Genomic DNA, 18,426 nt, shown 5'->3' on the forward strand with positions numbered 1-18,426 from the left:
CTCCATACATGTATTATTACTAACTAAAGGAGCTCCACATTAAGACAGAAGCTTGCTGCCTTTCACCTTCTTGTATGCTGTTTTCTAAATCGTAAGGTTATTCTTGACCATAACTTACCTTTGTTTCCATCTATATTGCTGTTATTGGCATAAACAGATGTAGCAATGGTATGATTTATTTTTAGTTATGCTATAAAAACACTTTGGTGTAGATCCCTCAAAAAAGAAAACTTCAGAATTAACAAAAATGGTCATCAAGAGATTTCTAGGCTTTGATATATGTGTGTGTATGTGTGTGTGTGTGTGTGTGTGTGTGTATCTGTATTTAGAATTTCACAGTGAAGAGGTCCTAAATTCTCATACAACATAAGGTTATGTAAAAATAGAAGACATGGACACCTTTAAATCTTTAATCCTTTAGGCAGCAAGCATATTACTCTTCCAGGACAAACACTGCTCAAACAAAAAAAGAAAAATAAGGACGTGCAAAATATTTACAAAATATGCAAAGCACACAATAAAGACATTTCACTATATACATGTGTGATATCACTAATGGAACTACAACTTTCCTATGGTATGCTCTAGTGTTCGTAAATAAAATCGCAACACATCCCTCAGATACGGCACCTAGGACCACGTCTGGGATAGAACACATTTTAAATGAACCACAAGACACTGAACAACGGGACAGACACTGGTACCGACCAACTTAACTGACATTTCCCAGACTGTACTGAAGGTCTATTGACAGGAGACAAGACAATGAAGGCTGTCAAGGTGTGATGTGCACAGACACAAGACAAGTGCTTAAAAAAAATGCTCTTGACAGCTTAAGATACAAAACTGTCTTCCATGGCTTTTAAAGTAAAAATAAATCTTTAATATTACACATTATATGGGACATAAACTATTCAGATGATCGAATGAGAAAGAAAGACCCTTCCTTTCCTGCAAGCTACTCTCAATTATGTCAGAATGGAGTGTCCTTACGAAGGAAAACTTAAAAATTAAAACTGACCAATGAATTTAAATCTAGGGCTCTTTATGGCTGGGAAACCTTTACACAAAGGAACTATTTTTCCAACACTCAGGGAAAACGTGACCCCTTTGCTGTGGGTAGCCTGTGACACTAGCAATCTTTCTCTCTGCAACAAGCCATGCTTCCAATATGAGATTATTCTACCAAAACTACCAGTAACACACTTGAAATGCTATCATCATAAAATATTTTTTGTAAGTGCTAATGATTTCGTGCTGGAATAAAAAGACTTTCAGTTTCTTCTTAAAAATGGGTCTCAGTACTTTAGTTAACGGCACAATTATTGCAATAACACAACGGACTCTCAAGTTCACCTAGTGAAGGGTGATGATGGTTTAACCCTAAATCAAATCACAAGCACAGGTTGGCTGCAAGGATCCCACAAATGTATCCAAACATATAGTAGAGATTTATCAAGAAGAAAAAAAAAACCACAACAACAAAAAAACACCCTTTATATTAAATGAAGACCCTATTAATGAGTATGAGGGCAACTTTAAGTTCATAATATAAACTGTAAATAATTACTTCTATAACCACCACCTCCACATAACTGACAAAATACAATCTGTTCTAAATTTCCAGCACAGGCAGATACTAGCTAAAAGCAAATAGCATTTAGAAACATTTTTTCCCCCAAAATTAACATCTTCGAAGAACTTAAAAACATATCTCACCAAATTTAAAGTCCTTTTTCTGCAAGTAAATGATTCCAAACCTCTGTTACCGATAGACAACAGGGCCAGTGACCTTTAAACAAGGACTTTGCGCTAGGACCCCAAACTATATTAAAGGATTATTAGGTTCAATACATTCTTTGTGGTTTCATATAATTGCTTTGCAATTGATTTAATTGCTTTCTTTTAAAGGAATATATTAGAGTTCCTTTAGAAAAAAAGCAATGTATTTTGAAAAAAGGATATGAAGCTATAATTTCTTAAATATGAATATGAACATATCAAAAATCTGAAATGCAGGCTATTTATTCTTGCACTCCTAACATAGGAAAGTTTTTTTTTTTTTTTTTTTATTTAAACTAAAGAAAAAGGCAAAAAGCTAAAAATCCTTAAGAAACTTAAGGAGATTTTTTTTTTTGTTTTTTTTTTTAAACAATTCCTAAGTCAATATTTTTGTATTAACAGCTTTGAGTATGAAGAGGCAGGAAAGTAAGAAACCTCAACAAAATAAATACAGTCAAAATAAACAAACCCCTGGGTATATAAAACCCTTTTTGCTCCCATGAGATCCCACTAGTGAACACTGGAAAGGAGGCTCCCTGTGGTGTCACACCCACCTGCTCTGGTCCACTGCCACAGAGCTAGTTTGCAGCCTCAGTATCTAGGGAGGATGTTTTCCTCTTTTGGATCAGTCAGACGAGTGACAGTATAGTGATGGCTGAAAAACAACTGCCACTTTGTCCAGGTTAAGTCAGTGCAGTGGGGACTGTGACTCTGTCTGGATCCCAATGAGTGACGGTGGCTGTTGACCACCAACCGTGGTCAACACTGGTCTTGGATTTAGGCGGGGTGGCATAGAGTTAGCGGGGCGGATGAGAGGTGGTGGAGGCTGGTTGAGAGTTGGCCGGGGCTGGATGAACCGAGCCTGCTGCTGCAGTGGAGGAGGTTGCCGGTGAAGAGCTGGGGCAGCAGGCAGTGTTGGACGGAGAAGTGGTGGGGGCTGGTTCAGAGTGGCAACGGGGACTGTTGGTGTTGGAGTAGGTGATGGGGCAGGAGGTGATGGACCCAGAGTCCGAGGAGCCTGTGCAGTCTGTGCCTAGAGGTGAGGAGACAAAAAATATGCGTGTGAGATTTAAATCCTAACAAACTTGATAAATATAGTTTGGGCTGTCACAGGAAAAAAAAAACAAAACAAAACCAATCAAAACAAAACAAACCAGTGTTTATTGGAAGCACAAGCTTCTTTTATTTTTAACAAAACAAAACAAAATAAACCCTCCTTCCCCAGTAAAAAAACAAAATAAAACTAAACAAAACAAAACAAAAAACCCAAAACCCAAAAAAGTTACCAGACATCTTATTAGTAAACAGCTTAACAGTAGAGATAATACACTTTCCGCTCTGCTAGGACCAGAAGTTGGCATGTCATTATGACTTAGCAGCCACGAGAGAAGTGTCACTGAGGAAGTGTATTGTCAGCCTCAAGCTCTTTTAGCTAGTCCTCACATACTGCCCTCACAAAGCACCACACAGGAGGGTGGCTCCTCAGCTCAGATTAGCTCAAGTTGCAGACACAAACACACCTCCTCTTCTTCGCCAGCACTCTTCCCTGAGGGCACATTAGAAGCACTTTTTGTCTCCTCCCCTAAAGCAGAGGCATCACCATTAGAAGCCTGGGTTCCTTGTTCTGCTTCCCACTCCTGCAATACCTCCTCTAAGTTAAACCGGCGCCTGTAGTTTACAAAGAAGTTCTTCACTTGGCCAACAGTCTTGTTGCCAATTACATCTGCAATAGCTTGAAAATCTTTACCATATTTTCGGACACCTGGAAGGCAAAGTAAATAATACACCTGTGAAGGATCAGTAAGGAGAGCTGTGTGTACTACACATCATGCACACACAAAATACCAGCAACCAACAACCTTTCTGATAAATGTTGCTCATTTCCCGGTTCTGAGACAGAAGCTAAGCTATTAATCAGGGTCACAGTTGAAAGCCGTCAATTACGTCATTTCGTCCAGCCAGCCACTTGCCTTCAACTGAACAATCAGAAACTTACCATGTTTTTACATACTCAGTTATTTCCTCCATTCCTCTCTTGAACTCTCAAATACAGTCCATTTATTGTAAAGCATTGAATTCTTTGTTCCATACTCAATTCCACATTCATTTATTTCCCCCTAGTAGCCAGTCACCTAAATTTGAGCAACACCGTTTGTAAACAAAACTGGATGGGAAGGAACCATCTCTTTATCCCCATAGTGGACTGACTGAGTGTGCCATATTATCCTCCTCAGTGGGCTGAGCTGAGTGTGCCATAAGGTCCTCATAATGACTGAGTGTGCCGTATGATCCTCCTCAGTGGGCTGAGTGTGCCATAAGGTCTCTATAATGACTGAGTATGCCCAATGGTCCCCCTCAATGAAAAGCAATGCAATTTGGGCTTAATAGTAACCTTACCACGATTACTTGCTGACCCCACCAGGTTACCAACAAATACAAGTAATTAAATTATAAAATCAGAATTATCACGATGGATGGGATGGGTTAAGGAAAGGATCTACTCTCACTTTTAGCCCATGTAATCGCTCTAAGGCCCTGTGTGTGAGGATTTTTAGCCCATGTAATTGCTCTAAGGCCCTGTGTGTGAGGACTTTTAGCCCATGTAATCTCTCTAAGGCCCTGTGTGTGAGGACTTTTAGCCCATGTAATCGCTCTAAGGTCCTGTGTGTGAGGACTGCTAGTCGCTCTTCTAAAGGGTCAGGTCTGTGCTTATCACCCTGCCTTAAACTACAGTATGAAAGGCAGCAGCTGGTTTATGGATTGAGACCAACAACTGTGCTTCAGAACTTAAAACCGGTGCCAGTCTGCCCAGGTGAATTCCAAAAGAAATACAAGGATTCATATTTAGAAATGGATGGACCTAATTCAAAATGAAGTCAAAAGTTTTTCATCTGTACTGTATTGATGTCAGAAAAATAAACGTTCATGAAAGGAATGAGAAAGATGACAAAAAAGGAAGTCTAAATAAATGCCACTTAATGTAATCAAAGATGAGGGCATGCGATAACACGTTCAATACTCCAGAAATGCTGTATCCTTACTGATATTGGCTTATAGGAAACTACCAAAAACACCAACAGAGAATCTGGGAACAAATATCTCCAGATAAATTCACCCAGCTGGGCTTGGCGGATAGGGAGTCAGTCATCTCACTGCAGACAGAAAGGGGTTTGTAAACTATGCTCACATGTCCTGTACTAAAGGGGAGACGTGCATGACAACAGACATCCGTTACAATATTTAATTAACATAAATCAACATACTTTCTTCACATCCAAACTGATTTGCATGGTTTAAGGTGAATTCTAACAGTGACCTAGTTACACGGAGGGTTTATATGGCAACAGAAATACCAGCTTACCCACAATAGTTACTGTTAACACTCAAGTAGTTTCCCATTAAGTGTTCTTTAGGAAGTGGCAGCTTCAAAAGGGTTCTGTGCCATCTAAAGACAGACGTGAGAAAGCTGCACAGAACAGAGCTGATTTAGAAGCCAGGCAGGGTGCTCTCTCCGCACTAATTTTCACAAGGGCTATTTAATTTACAGACACCCCCTTCCAGGAATTTGATTACTTTTGACTGCTCCCTTCCTCCCAAATCCTCTCTTGTTTAACCAGCCTCATTTCGCATCGGTACTGCCACATTTGCAAAATCATAGACTCTAAGCTGAAGACTACTTCCTGTGAAAGTGCCGTATTTCTGAGGACTCTGGTGCCAGACTTTCCCGTGTTTACCCAGGCATGTTTATGATGAACTCTTGAGAGATTCTCACTGCCCTGCAGACCCCTCTGGTTTGGTAGATGACCCCAACTAGTGTCCCAAGGACAAGTGCACCCAGGAGCCTATCTCCTCAACCTGCAGGGCGGGCTTTGTACTAGCCAGTGCTCTTTAGTGGTCTCCTCTAGACTATGGTAGTCCCGCCTGCTTGCTCCTGTGTTCTCAGAGTTTCTCAATGTGGAAAAAATCCAGAGAAAAAGTAGAGCATCCCAGCTTCCTACAACGCTGTCTGTGCAATGTGCCCAGGAAATGAGATTTTCTTTATCATGAGGCTGACTCTCTGGTTCTTCCTCAAACTAAGGGGCCACACACAGTGGCCTGAAGTGTGTGTGTGCCTGTGTGAATGCCTGTGTTCATGTGGTGTGTGTGTGTGTGCACATGGTCTGAAGTGTGTGTGTGTGCCTGTGTGAATGCCTGTGTTCATGTAGTGTGCACACACGAGAATATGGAAGCCAGAGGACTAGCTTAGATGCTGTTTCTCAACTACCATCCACCTAGTTTCCTGAGACAGGGTCTCTCTGTGTCCTGGAGCTCACCAAGTAGGCTAGGGTGGCAGGCCAGAGTCCCAGGGATTGGCTGGTCACTACTGGGACTGCAAGTGCACACACTACCATAGCTTGCTTGCTTCCCTCCGTCCCTCCGTCCCTCCATCCCTCCGTCCCTCCCTCCTTCCTACCTTCCTTCCCTCTTAACCTTGGTTCTAGGGATTGAAACTAGGTACTATGCCTTGCAATTCCCTGGCTCAACAGTCTGTTTTGCTAGAAGATTGAATCCTTTAAAAATTATAATCTGGAAGCTGAAATACTTAAGGTCTATATCACGGTGAGCAGACAGCTGGTGTCCGGGGGCTGCTTCTTCAGAAAAGTCTCCATCAGGTAACCAGAGGACAGCCTGGTGCAGTAAGTGGCAGGGACCAACTAGACTAAAGACATGGTACTGCACTGGAGCCACCAAGTCCCACTCTGTACCCTGGGGAGAGGTGGCCCAAGCTCTTCAAGTGGCCTGTAACAAGCAGGGCAATCTATTGCTTCCCCCAGGAAAGGACTTAAATGCAATGGTTAAGTATGTCAAATGGTTTAAGACATATCTGAGTGAAAGTCCCACTGCTAAGACTAAGAGGTCAAATTTCAAAGGTCAGTGGGGTGAACATCTGGGGACCCCCTCCAGACCCAAAGCTGTAAATCCCCAGAGAGGTAAATACTCTTCTCAGTCAGCTTTCCCAACTTCCTGTTCTTGCAAGTGATTACTCCCAATACTTGGTAGATTTTTTTTTTTTTTTTTAAAGTGTTGTCTGGGAGTTCAGAAAAATGGAACCAAGGGATTGTTTCCATCACATTTTATGAAGGCCCACACTTCCTCATCACTATTCTACATTACCCAGCATAAACACACCACTACACAATGAGTTTTAAACATTCTATTCTCTGTCTTTCTTCTTTCTGTTAAAGGTAATTTCCTTACCAATAAAGACTGATGCAGGCAAGACCCGAACAGCCTGAACTCTGAGTTGGGGACTGCTCTAAGAACATGTAGACCGTGGCTCCCAATTGCAGTCATGGACTCCAGAGAGCATGGCATGGGCACCGCTTCTGGCACTGGAGACAACAGAAAGCCAAACACTCCACTCTCAATGCTGAGGAGCTCAAAGGCAGGAGAGCTTTAGGGGACTTTCCCCTGCTTCTCACATCAAAGTTTCTTAAAAGAGTAATTTAATGGATTGAATGTAATTGGGAAATACAAATTTATCAAAAGTCAAGTTTTGAAATAGAGTATGCTATCTAGAACCTCTGAGAATATGGTTCTTTTCAATAACCGAGAGATACATTCTAAACTCACAACTCTGGGATGCATATTTTGTTTTGTTTTGTTTTTGTTTTTGTTTTTCTCTGCCTCCAGTAGACTTCTTTATTAACTCAGCACACAGACAGTAACAGCTGTGTGGACAGTGAAGTCCAAAGCATGACTTCCCTTCCATTGTCTCCTACTTTCTCTCTGGGCCCTGTACTCACACCCGCCATGTTGTAAATTTAAATCCACTGCAAACACAAAACGATGGGAAATCTGAGTGATTATCGGAGGTAAGCTGACAGAGACTGACAGACTCTAGGACGTCCACTTTTATGGCCCTATTGCAACACAAGGGATACTTCAAATCAAAAGCGTGTCTTTAAGACAGAAAAGTTAAGAGTTTCCTATGTCTACCTCCTATTGATTATTCATGTACTAGATTTACCATCTTTACCTTTTTAATCAAAGGCCAAACCTACTGCCTTCCACTTTATGAACCATTCCAGTTTAGGGCTAACTAGGAGATAAATCTAAAAGAGCAATTTCTAGATTTGCAACTTCAACAGTGCGAGCTCCAAAGTGACGGCGACTTAAGCACGGGCGGGCGCGGCCCTCTGGACACTGCTTCCAGTCCCTGTTTTAAAAGCCATGGCTGGTAAAATGAAAACTAAAGCTGACATCTCTATAAAATTTTGTTTTTCCTGAAATAGCATAAAGGTCAGAGAGCTGAATCTCTAAGCACTAGGACATGAGCACACCGCACTCCTGAGCTATCACACAAACGTATGTTTCCCTGAGGATGGCCAATAGCCAGAACTTGTTCCACTGCACGAAAGAAGTCACACACATGGGTGGGAGAAGTGGGATAAGAGCTGTTCCTATTGGCGCACACACTAATGATGCCCCCTTGGACGCATAAAGAAAGCCACCGAGCTCACGGCAGAGCTAGAATGGACACACGGAATTTAACAGGCACAGAAACCTGCCACAGCCGGATGACTCCTGGCTCCACTTTCCACGAGGGGAGCGAGGAAGGGGGAACGCTTCGGCAGTCAGCAACTGGCTGATAACAACAGCAAAGGTGCTTATGCTATTTAAAACCTAGGGATGAAAGTGACTTCTTTTGCTTTCTGCTTTTAAAAGAGTTATCAAGGAAGTGCATTCAAATTGAGTTGCTGATCTCAACAATGGTATCCATTCATTTCTTTAGATCACTGTAACAGTCCATTATGAGCAAGACAGAGCATTTTACAAAGGGTATCATAGCAGTACACATGTATTAAATATCCTGAATGTAAAGTGCCACACAAATTAAAACATGTCAATATCAAAACAATTTATTATTGCTTTACAGTACTGAAAGGACTGCTAGAGGATTTACCACATAAAGATTTATCATAAATATTAAAGAAAAAAACTGCTCACTAAGTAGAGCCTTACTAGCAAAGTCTACATGTTAAACAGACACTACAGTTACCTGTACGCCTCAACCAATGAGACTCAAGCACAGGACACTGCCCTTAACAAGATACACTTCTAGGTATTTATGTAAATGTGTGGGCACGTAGGACAAAACAGTGCCATTTAGACATTTCTAGAACAATTACTTTAAGCACAAATAGACAGTTTTATTTTATGTACTAACAATAGAAACAAAAAGTCCAAACAGAATGAAAACAAAAATTCCAAATAATTTTAGTCTAAAGAACTAAAACCGAGGCATTAACACATTATTTTATGAGGACCTTTAAAATCCTAAGATTGAGCATCCTTCCAGGCAGATGCTGTTAGATTAATTTACTTAATAGCCACTTTCTAAATGTGCATCCTTGAACCCGCGCATGCCTCAGCAGGAAGGAAAGGCTTGGCTCTGAGCACTGGCACTGTCTTCTATCGTTTGAATACTTTTAGGATGTCTGCACACAGACAGCTCCTTCCATGTGTGCAGGTTTGTATAGTCCAATCAAGGTGGGCTCTGCCCCTGAAAGCTGTCAAATCTCAATACCATCAAATCTCAAGTGCTACGGGGAGAAAGATCACTCCAAATTTCCTTTGGGGATCCTATTCAGAAAATCCTTTGCCGGAATAACTCCTATTACGGCACAGAATTGACATATTAGCCAAACACTAAAAATCAGGGTTCGGTCTTCTCAGGTGACACTTCAGGGAGGAGAATGGCTTTGCATGAATAAAAGAAGGCCTACTCAAACTCTTAGCAGAGTTCTAAATGCACATGATGCAACCTCTACACAAAGAGAAGGATGAGTGTTTGGAAATATTATAAACTATGTGCTCACACTTCCCACGAGTGTCACTCTCACAGCAGTTAACCCCGTAAGAAAGCTCTTAGTGCTCAACACAATGAGGGCTCACCAAACAATAAGTAGAGCACATTTAATTTACACAACAAATTCTGCAGATAGTTCATCTTAAAGAGAAATAAAATCTATGCTCAACAGAAAATGTACAATTTGCCCTTAAGCAGCTCAAACAGAAGACAATCCAAGTTTACAGTGTTCCCGTTTGCCCATGGGTGCATGCCTTTGGGTGTTGTCACAAACCGCACCGGCTACGGTAGTGCACTTCCACCGGGTCTGCGGTCGCTTAAAGGTACTCAGTGGTCTGTCTCTTTGTGAGCCATGACACACCAAAAGCACATAGTTAATATTTTCACAACCTCACGCTTATCAAATAGAGAAACAAAGAGGGACTAGACAAGTAAGAAACTTATAGTTTATACTATACCGAGTCACCAATGTGACAGTAACACACCCCGTAGCTGAGCCACAGGGTGCCACATGATTGGCTGCACTCCTCAGGACCCTAAATGAACAAATTCAGTATGCTGCACCAGAGACAGGACACACAATCCCTGGTTACCAGGGCGGCGTGGTGAACGCAGCCCTTTCTTGACCCACTTCTACAGGAGGGAGAACTATGGCAGTTGCCTTTCATGACAGTCAATAATGAACAACAATACTGCTTATCTTTAGTATACCTTGCACTGCTAGAAGCTGCTCCTCTGTGGTCCAACGGGCATTAATTTTCTGATTTGACTACAAAATTAAAAAGAAGTTTCCTAATGAGGATATGAAGACAGACATTTTTCCAACTTGTTTTTTTAAAAACTTTTTTCACCAAATCATAGACATGAGACCGATATGCTGACTCATGGAGGTTTCACTTTCACAAGGCTTCAATATGTCTTGAGTTACCTTTTATACACATGAAGACTATGAGAAAAATGCACCCACTTGGGAGACTGAATAACACTGGTACATCACTCATTTTCAAGTTACAATGCTCCTGTTACATATCACAGTTTTTAACATCTAAGAGGCCATTTTCTTTGAGAAGGTCTGTGGCTCTAATATTTCGTCGCTTCACATTAAATAAAACCTATGCTTTCTCCTATGACAGTTGTATAAATCAGGTTGAGGATGGAGGATTAACTCAAGCCCTAAGCCATTTCTTTAAATTCCTGAGCTGAGGCAGAAAATGATTCATTGGTAAGACCTTTTATTTTATTGTTTTTTTTTTTTTTTTTTTTAAATCCCAGGACTTCCTAATGTTTCTCTCCAAGTCACTGTTAAAGCAGTAGCCACCACCTAGCCAGGTTTCGGTAGTTCAGTCCACTGATGAGTAAGTCAAGAGCCTTTACTTTACTAGGAGAGGGAGAGAAACCAGTTCACCGGCTCATAGATAAGCAGAGGAGGCCCTGCCAAGGTAAAGGCAGCTGAAGCTGGCACAGTGCCTGGACCCACTGGGCAAACGGGCAGGCAGTGTCCTTCCAGAGGGGACATCAGTTCTCACCTCTGGGTGACACCAGAGAAACAGGTTTACACTTCCTTATAAACAAGTATTCAGAAGAAAGAAACAACTCCAAAGTCAGAAACAAAATTTTGAGAGGACTTTTAAGGAAAAAGCTTAAAAAGACCCAGAGCAAGGAAGGAAGGACAAAAAAATAAAACAAAACAAAAAACCAAGGAAACAGAAATGACTGAATTTCAGGAGAGATAAAAGGGGACGACATACAGCCCAGGCAGCAGCCAGGTAACAAGCTTCAAGGACCTTGATGTGAGGCGAAGGATCACAGGTTCTGAGACACACGGAGCTGGCCAGCTGGGCCTGCCTGGGGTTGCAGGACTGTAATTCCAGCTACTTGGGAGGCTGAGGCAGGCAGTGTTCAAGGACAGCCTAGACAAGTTAGTGAGACCTATTTCAAAATGAAATATACAAAGAGGTCTAGCGACACAGATCAGAGAATATTTCAGTCCCCATTCCCCGCCCCTCAGTGAAAAGGAAACAGTGTAACAAACCCGGAAACTCAAGCAGGTTCCCTGAAAGACAGCAGCCTGGAGGAAGGGGCAGAAGCTGAGCTACTGCTGCTGCTGTGTGAGTACCTGAAGCTGCTGAGTCCAAAGCACAGGAGCTCACTGCTAATTCCTGGGAATTGGAACTGGAACCATTTAAAATGGGTCCAAATATTTCAGAGTGAATGGTGAAAGAAAGAAGGGGTCTACTGAAACTTAATCTGACCCAGGAAAACAAAAACATAAACTGGCTCATTCTTTTTATACAATACTTATTTATTATTGTTGTATGTATGGTGCATGTCTGTGCTGTGCACGCATGTGCATGTGTGGAGGTCTGAGAACAACTCCGAGAAGTCGCTTCATTCCTTCCAACCTAATGTGGGTTCCAGGGATCAAGCTCTGGTTGCCAGGCCTGTGTGGCACGCTCCTTTACCAGATGAGCCCTCTTGAGGGGGCCTGGCTCCTCCTTTGAGGCAGTGAATGGTTTGGTCGACATGCTTTCGCTTCATTTTGGGCATTGCTTTTCTAACTATGGATGGAACAGTATACTTTGGTTTTGAAAAACCACATGACCATGACATGGGGCTTTGTGCTTTGAAGGCTTCAATATTTTTCTCGAACTCTTTAACTCTCTGTTGCTCAAATCATTCTTTTTGAAGTGCTTGACTCATTTTTTTTTTTTTTCCAGCTGTTGCTTCTGAGTGAGTTACCTGTCAAGTCTTGTGGATGGTAGAGTCATTCTCTTGCACAGACATTGTCAGGTTTTCATCTGGGCAAAGTCTGCAGAGTTTCAGTGAGTTTGTACTGTATGTGCTTATTATCTATGGCAATAGACACGCACAGAGCTGTGATGGTCAGGCAAGCTCCTCCTACTGGGAGTCTCCTGGACAAACAGCAGTACTCACTTCACAGACTGCTCTGAGTGAGATAGGAGACAGTGCCCAGGTCAGTGAACAAAAATGAAACAAATATGCACACTATAAAAGTGCACTTTCATGTAAACTTTGCAGAGAGTCCTCAGGTCTGTGTGGGGAGAAGGGCAACTCCGCAGGGTTTAGAGCAGAGCAAAGGCCACCCACCACAGGAAGGTGACAAGAACAAGGCTGGGGAGCCTGCACTAAGACCGACAAGCCAATAGCTGTGTTGGGCAGGAGTGGGGGGAGGAAGAGGACCTGCAGTGGGGGCATGGTTTTACCAGAACATGGCTCTCAAGCTTGGAGAGCCAGCAGAAGGCGGCGAGGCTGAGAAGTGCTCATCTGGCACAGGGAAGAGGGGGAAAGGTGAAGCTGAGTTTCATTTGGGCACTGGGACATTCAGAAGGAGCTCCGGTTTCACGTGGACAAAAACACAATATTCATGTATCCAAACCACTTTTGAAGGTTTGAGAAAAAAATTTTTTAACAATGGAGCCATTCACACATTACTTAAATGTGAAGGTTTTATGCTAGCCTATAAGCTTTTTAAAAAAAGTTATATTGTGTCCCCTCCTAAATGGCTTCCGAGGACACAATGCTGTCCTCACATATCTTCAGCACTGGGACAGAACACTAGGTTTTTGGCTGAACCCAAATATGGCTGTTAAACTGATATGGAGCAGTGTGGAATGAAGATATGCATCATCCTGGAACAGTAGGAACAGCTGGCACACACGGGGAGTTGTGTGAAAACTACAAAGTGACTGAAGGAACAGGACTCAGTTTCCAGGCACTGCCATAACTACTACCACACATGCCTGCTGTCCGTAACCCTAACGCTGTGGAGGGATGAGATTATATTCCTCCAGGAGAAAGAGAGAAAAGTGAATTCTGAGTATAAGATCTGAGACCTGCCTGTATACATGTGTGTAAAAGCAACAAGATAACGCAATACCTCAGTGTTAAAGGGAAGGAAAAGGAGGGCCAACCATTTAAAACAGAACTCAGAAAAAGTTAAATAGTTAATGGTCTTTAAACCCTAGCTCTGGTGGGAAATTGCAGGAAGGGGATGCTGAAACTGGTTAGGCTTAAATGTTTGTTAAATGGAGATAGGAGGGCAGGGGAGGGTGAAGAGAAAGAGGACAAGGAATTTTAAACATACCGGAGTCCTTTACATTACTGACCCCAGAAACTTTAAAGAAAGGATAACTAGAATATGACTCGTGACCGAAAGCTAAACTCTGTAGTTGTCAGAGCACAAACTAATCCGAAAAGCCTGTTTCAAAAGCAACTACGTGGAATAAGACAGTAGGAGTAACAATATGCACTGAACCCTCCCTGTGAGTCAGTGTCTTCATCTGACAGTCCATTTTGTCAGTTGTACACTCACGTCCTCTCAGAAGGGCTGGGAAGTTACCAAGTCAATCTCCCTGCCCAGGGCTGGGAGCCTGAGCACCACCATAAGTCTGGAAGCAAACAAGGGGGGGGGGCGGGACTGCAAGTGTCTTCCCTGTCAGTTATCGCCTCCTCCCTCCCAGAGCCATGGATTTCACTGCCCCCCACCTCTCTGCCACAGTCATAAACCACACACAGCTCCTCCACCCCAGCCCATGTTTTCAGAGAGAAACATGCATTTCTAATTCTGAAGTGGATTTATCTCTTGTGTTCGTTCCCTCGTTCCTGTGGCTAAGCTATTCTATATACTTGTTACCACACACCTCACATGCCCAACATTTTAGCAGCAAGCATGTTTGCCCGGACACTGCCAAAACAGTTTTCCTATAATGACATCATTTCATCACCTATGTCTACGTTAAAGAAGCTGCAGGGCTTTCCCCTTGTACCCAATTGAAAGACATCTCCTGGCTTTCATGAAAGCATCTACACCCTGCTTAGCATCTCTATAACATCCTTGTTTATGTTTCCCATACCAGGTGTTCATTCCTCTCTGCATCTAAGATTGCCTTTCTAGGCAGGAAAGATTCTTGAGAAAAGACAAGCCCTATACTTTCACTGAATCTCAGTATCAGTTCACCTGTTACCCTCTCTCTGCCTGGGACCCCCTCTGAACTTTTCATAGGTGCACAAACCCCGTTTATCCCGTCCTCATTAGAGTCTCTCCTGAGGGTTCCAGGCAGAATGAGTAATGCTCAGTGGCTTTCCTTGAGCGTTTGTTTTTAGGTCTACACTTTGATCTGTTATGAGATGATATCTAGATTACAAGTATATTTTAATCAGGTGGGGGAAAATTACCTCATCTCTATGTGTTTTCTCCTCCTCCGACCCTTTACACAGTACCTAAGTCCTGGCTTGCATGAAATAAGTGATTGATAAATAGTTGTAGAAGTGAATGAATTTTCTTCATCAAATCTTATTCTAGATAAAATAAACTTCAAACTAAATTAATAAGCAAAGCTACTCAAGAAGGATGAATGCTGCGTTTAATGACATAACTCTCAAGGGTCATTAACAGTGCTCTTGGTGAAGTCTAACCTAAGAGTGAGAAGGTTGTCTTTCTATGTCCTTCATGTGATGTATTTCAGAATATAGCTAGAAAGCAGCAAGAACATGCTAATCACAAATTTACTGTGGAGACTTTCTGGATGATGGAGTTGCATGCACTTCAAGCTGGGTGAGATCATTAACTCAGCCATGTGCGTGCATCCAGACTGCAGTGAACCCACTTTGCTCATTGTTCTTATATCAAAACATTTGATAATTTCTATCCCGGTAGCTGACTTAAAATGTGAAAAATGACCAAACAGTTTGCTGTTCTATGACACTTTCTGCACATTTACAGTAGTACTATGCACATTAACCAATTGGGTCTAACAACCTGAGCTACAGGACATGCCACTATTTACTACATGGTGACCCTGAGTAAGTTAGCAACCTCTCTGAGGTGCTGGACTCCTGGCACGCAGCAGCCATACCACTTCAGTTGACCATCTAAAGACCAAGGGAGCACACAGTCAACGCCAGCTGCTTACGGCACTTTCCCATCTTAAACCATGGTAATGAGTGAAGCTACCCTGCAATATTATGGAAAACTTAAGGTTAGAATTTACTTTTCCTTGGGCTTTGGTATGTTTTTCTGTAAAATTATCTGGGCTTTCCCCACACCTCTTGGAAGTTTTAGTACATCTAGAAATTCTCTATTTTATTTAAAATCCTAAACATTGTTTTTGTTTGTTTTAAAATTTTATTTGTGTGGGTGTTTTTGTCTGCATATATGACTGTGTGCCAAGTGCATGCCTGATGCCTGTGGAGGCCAGGAGACAGCAGCAGACTCCCTAGAACTGGAGTTGCAGATGGTTGTGAGCTCTCATCATGGAGGTGCTGGGAATTGAACCCGGGTCCTCTGGAAGAAGAGCCAGTGTTCTTAACCATGGAGTCATCTTTCTCCAGCCTTTAAATTCTCAAACACAGCATACAGTTCTTATTAGTAGTCCCATAGTTGTGTTTTTTATATATAATGTTTATTTACTTATTTACTTGGGGGGGTACGTGTGTCACGATGCATATGTAAATGGGGGACACATGTGTCATAATGCGTGTATAGATGCATGTGTAGAAGTCAGAGGACAACTTTCAGGAATCAGTTCTCTGTTTTTGTCATGTGGGTCTTGGGATCAAACTGAAGCTGTCAGCATCCGCCTGAGCCAATTCCCCCCCCCCCCACCCCAGCTTTCTCTTTATGAAGTGATGCCTATCCCTCTGGCTTGTCCCTATGGTCTCTGTCTCCAGAGCGCTGATATTAAAGGCATGCACCACTACGCCTGGACCCTGTCCTGTGTTTAATACCTGCTGTACTCAGATAATTTTTAAGTTAGGAAATTGTTAGCATCTGAAAATTTGCTTTATATATATTTACTGTATGATTAGATATAAAATTAAAATAACTAATTCAAATTTTAAAGTTTTCTCTTGCAATAATATAGGAAAATAATATATCTTGTATTGTACCTCTCTTAATTGAGTGTCACTGGAGTGTATTTAGTTTACTTATGGGGCTTGAAATAAGATCCTGGGCTATGCATTTTCCCTTGTTGCCCTATCTAATCTTGAAGTGGGGAGCAATATCTACTCTATTGTTTTCTTCCCCCATTTTCTCTTTAGATATGTCAGTCAGATGTAGGAGGCATAGACAGGACCCACAGGGACACATACAATATTTGGTTACTATATACATAGAAAGACCAATTCAGAATATGAATTGAACTTGGAAGTCTTTAAAAAAAAAAACCAAAACCAAAGATTTTTACAGCCAAAATTTTATAAAAAGACTTGACTGGATTTTAGGGGCATTTAAGTTCTACTATAATTACTATGAACATAGAAACAAATTACAAATAAGGCTGAAAAAATGGGTAATACATATCTTTATATATGAGACTTTGTATTTTCAGGCAGAATATAAAAAAATAAATATGCACAGTAAAACCTTCATTGAAATTTAAGCCAAAAATAAGTGTTTTAAAATAAGACTTTGAGAAAAATCCCTTGTGATTTAGTCTTGCAGTGTTACCAAGTCACAGGGCAGAAAAAAGTCACAGGGCAGAAAAGGGCTTGAGCAAATACTGCTTGTTCCCAGACTGTGTATGCTTTTCCCTCCCCAGACCTTCTAGTCTCATGCTTGTCCTCAATGATGATGCTTTTCAAAGAACTTGCTGAGGGCAGGGGGAAAAGTGAATTAATTTAAATATGAAAACATCAGCCAAGACTCAAAAGATAACTATGTGAATGAAAAATTAGTCATGATAAAATGTATACATTGTGAAACGTTCAAAAAGGACAGGAGTAGAACCTGAGCACTGGGAAACTCAAAAGGAAAAGGTGCTTCATCACATGCGTGTTCAGCATCATACCTCAGGAGGTTTGAACTCTTCAATCCCACCTTCCATTTTCTGCTTAAGCGCACTGTTTACTTGCTTAGCGTTCTGAACCTTCACAAAACAACAAGATGTGAGTCAGACCATGTACTTGGTACATCTTTGTGAGCACTACAAAAATGAATAGCACTACATAAAAACAGGACATATGTCAAAACCTTCTTAGGGTTAGTTGAGGAGGACAGACATAATTATCACTGCGAGGTGTGCCCTGCTGCCACATACTTGGTAGATGGGTAAGTCTGAGTAAGACAATAACAGATTTTTTTTTGTCAGGGGAGGGGTCAGTGCTGAGTACTGATCAAGGTTTCTCTCCTGGTAGGCAAGCGCTTTACCACTGAGTACTCTGATCTTAAATCACATAATTTCTTTCTTTAAGAAATAAAACAAATTATTTGAAAAATACATATATGCTTCAAATGAAAAGTCCTATTGTTCTTTTTTGTTTGTTTTATTTTTGAGGCAGGGTTTCTTTGTGTAGTCCTGGCTGTCTTGGAACTTGCTTTGTAGACCAGGCTGGCCTCAAACTCAGAGATCTGCCTGCCTCTGCCTCTGAGTGCTGGAATTAAAGGCATGAGCCACCACTGCCTGGCTCATCCTATTGTCCTTTAAGCACCCACAGGGTCTAATACACAGTCTTTAAACATCATTTAACAGTGTCTTTTGTAACCAAAGGTAGCTGGCATACACAAAGATTAAACTCTATCACCATTTCTCATTACTATAATGTTCTGACAAAATGGCAAATGTTCCTGTAATAATAATGATAATAATGCCCAATATTTGCTAGGTATAAAACATCATTCTTGATACACTAAAAAACCACTCAATTCTCACAACAATTCTGTGAGGTAAATACAATTAGTTCTGATATAACACAACATACATGTTCTTAAAAGTTATTACATTATGTAAAATCTTCAATTAAAAAACCTACATCTTTTGGGGAAAGGATAT

General features: G+C 41.5%; 1 protein-coding gene across 6 annotated transcripts in view; it reads right to left on the bottom strand.

Annotated features, from left to right (window-relative positions):
- Positions 1-396: 396 nt before the first annotated feature.
- Rcor3 (REST corepressor 3) overlaps positions 397-18,426 on the bottom strand; it is a 39,517-nt gene continuing 21,487 nt past the window's right edge. For 3 of the 6 annotated variants that reach the window (XM_051186657.1, XM_051186662.1, XM_051186659.1), the window contains 4 exons: positions 17,446-17,523; positions 10,346-10,403; positions 3,303-3,544; positions 397-2,815 (listed from right to left, as the gene is read on the bottom strand). In XM_051186657.1, coding sequence (XP_051042614.1) covers positions 2,471-2,815; positions 3,303-3,544; positions 10,346-10,403; positions 17,446-17,523 — 723 coding nt within the window. In that variant the 3' untranslated portion in view covers positions 397-2,470. The remainder of the gene's footprint in view (positions 2,816-3,302; positions 3,545-10,345; positions 10,404-17,445; positions 17,524-18,426) is intronic. The other 3 variants (XM_051186658.1, XM_051186664.1, XM_051186663.1) reach the window with 3 other exon arrangements.

The sequence above is a fragment of the Phodopus roborovskii genome, unplaced genomic scaffold (genome assembly GCF_943737965.1).
Source record: "Phodopus roborovskii unplaced genomic scaffold, PHOROB, whole genome shotgun sequence".
In the NCBI taxonomy this organism is placed as follows: Eukaryota; Metazoa; Chordata; class Mammalia; order Rodentia; family Cricetidae; genus Phodopus; species Phodopus roborovskii.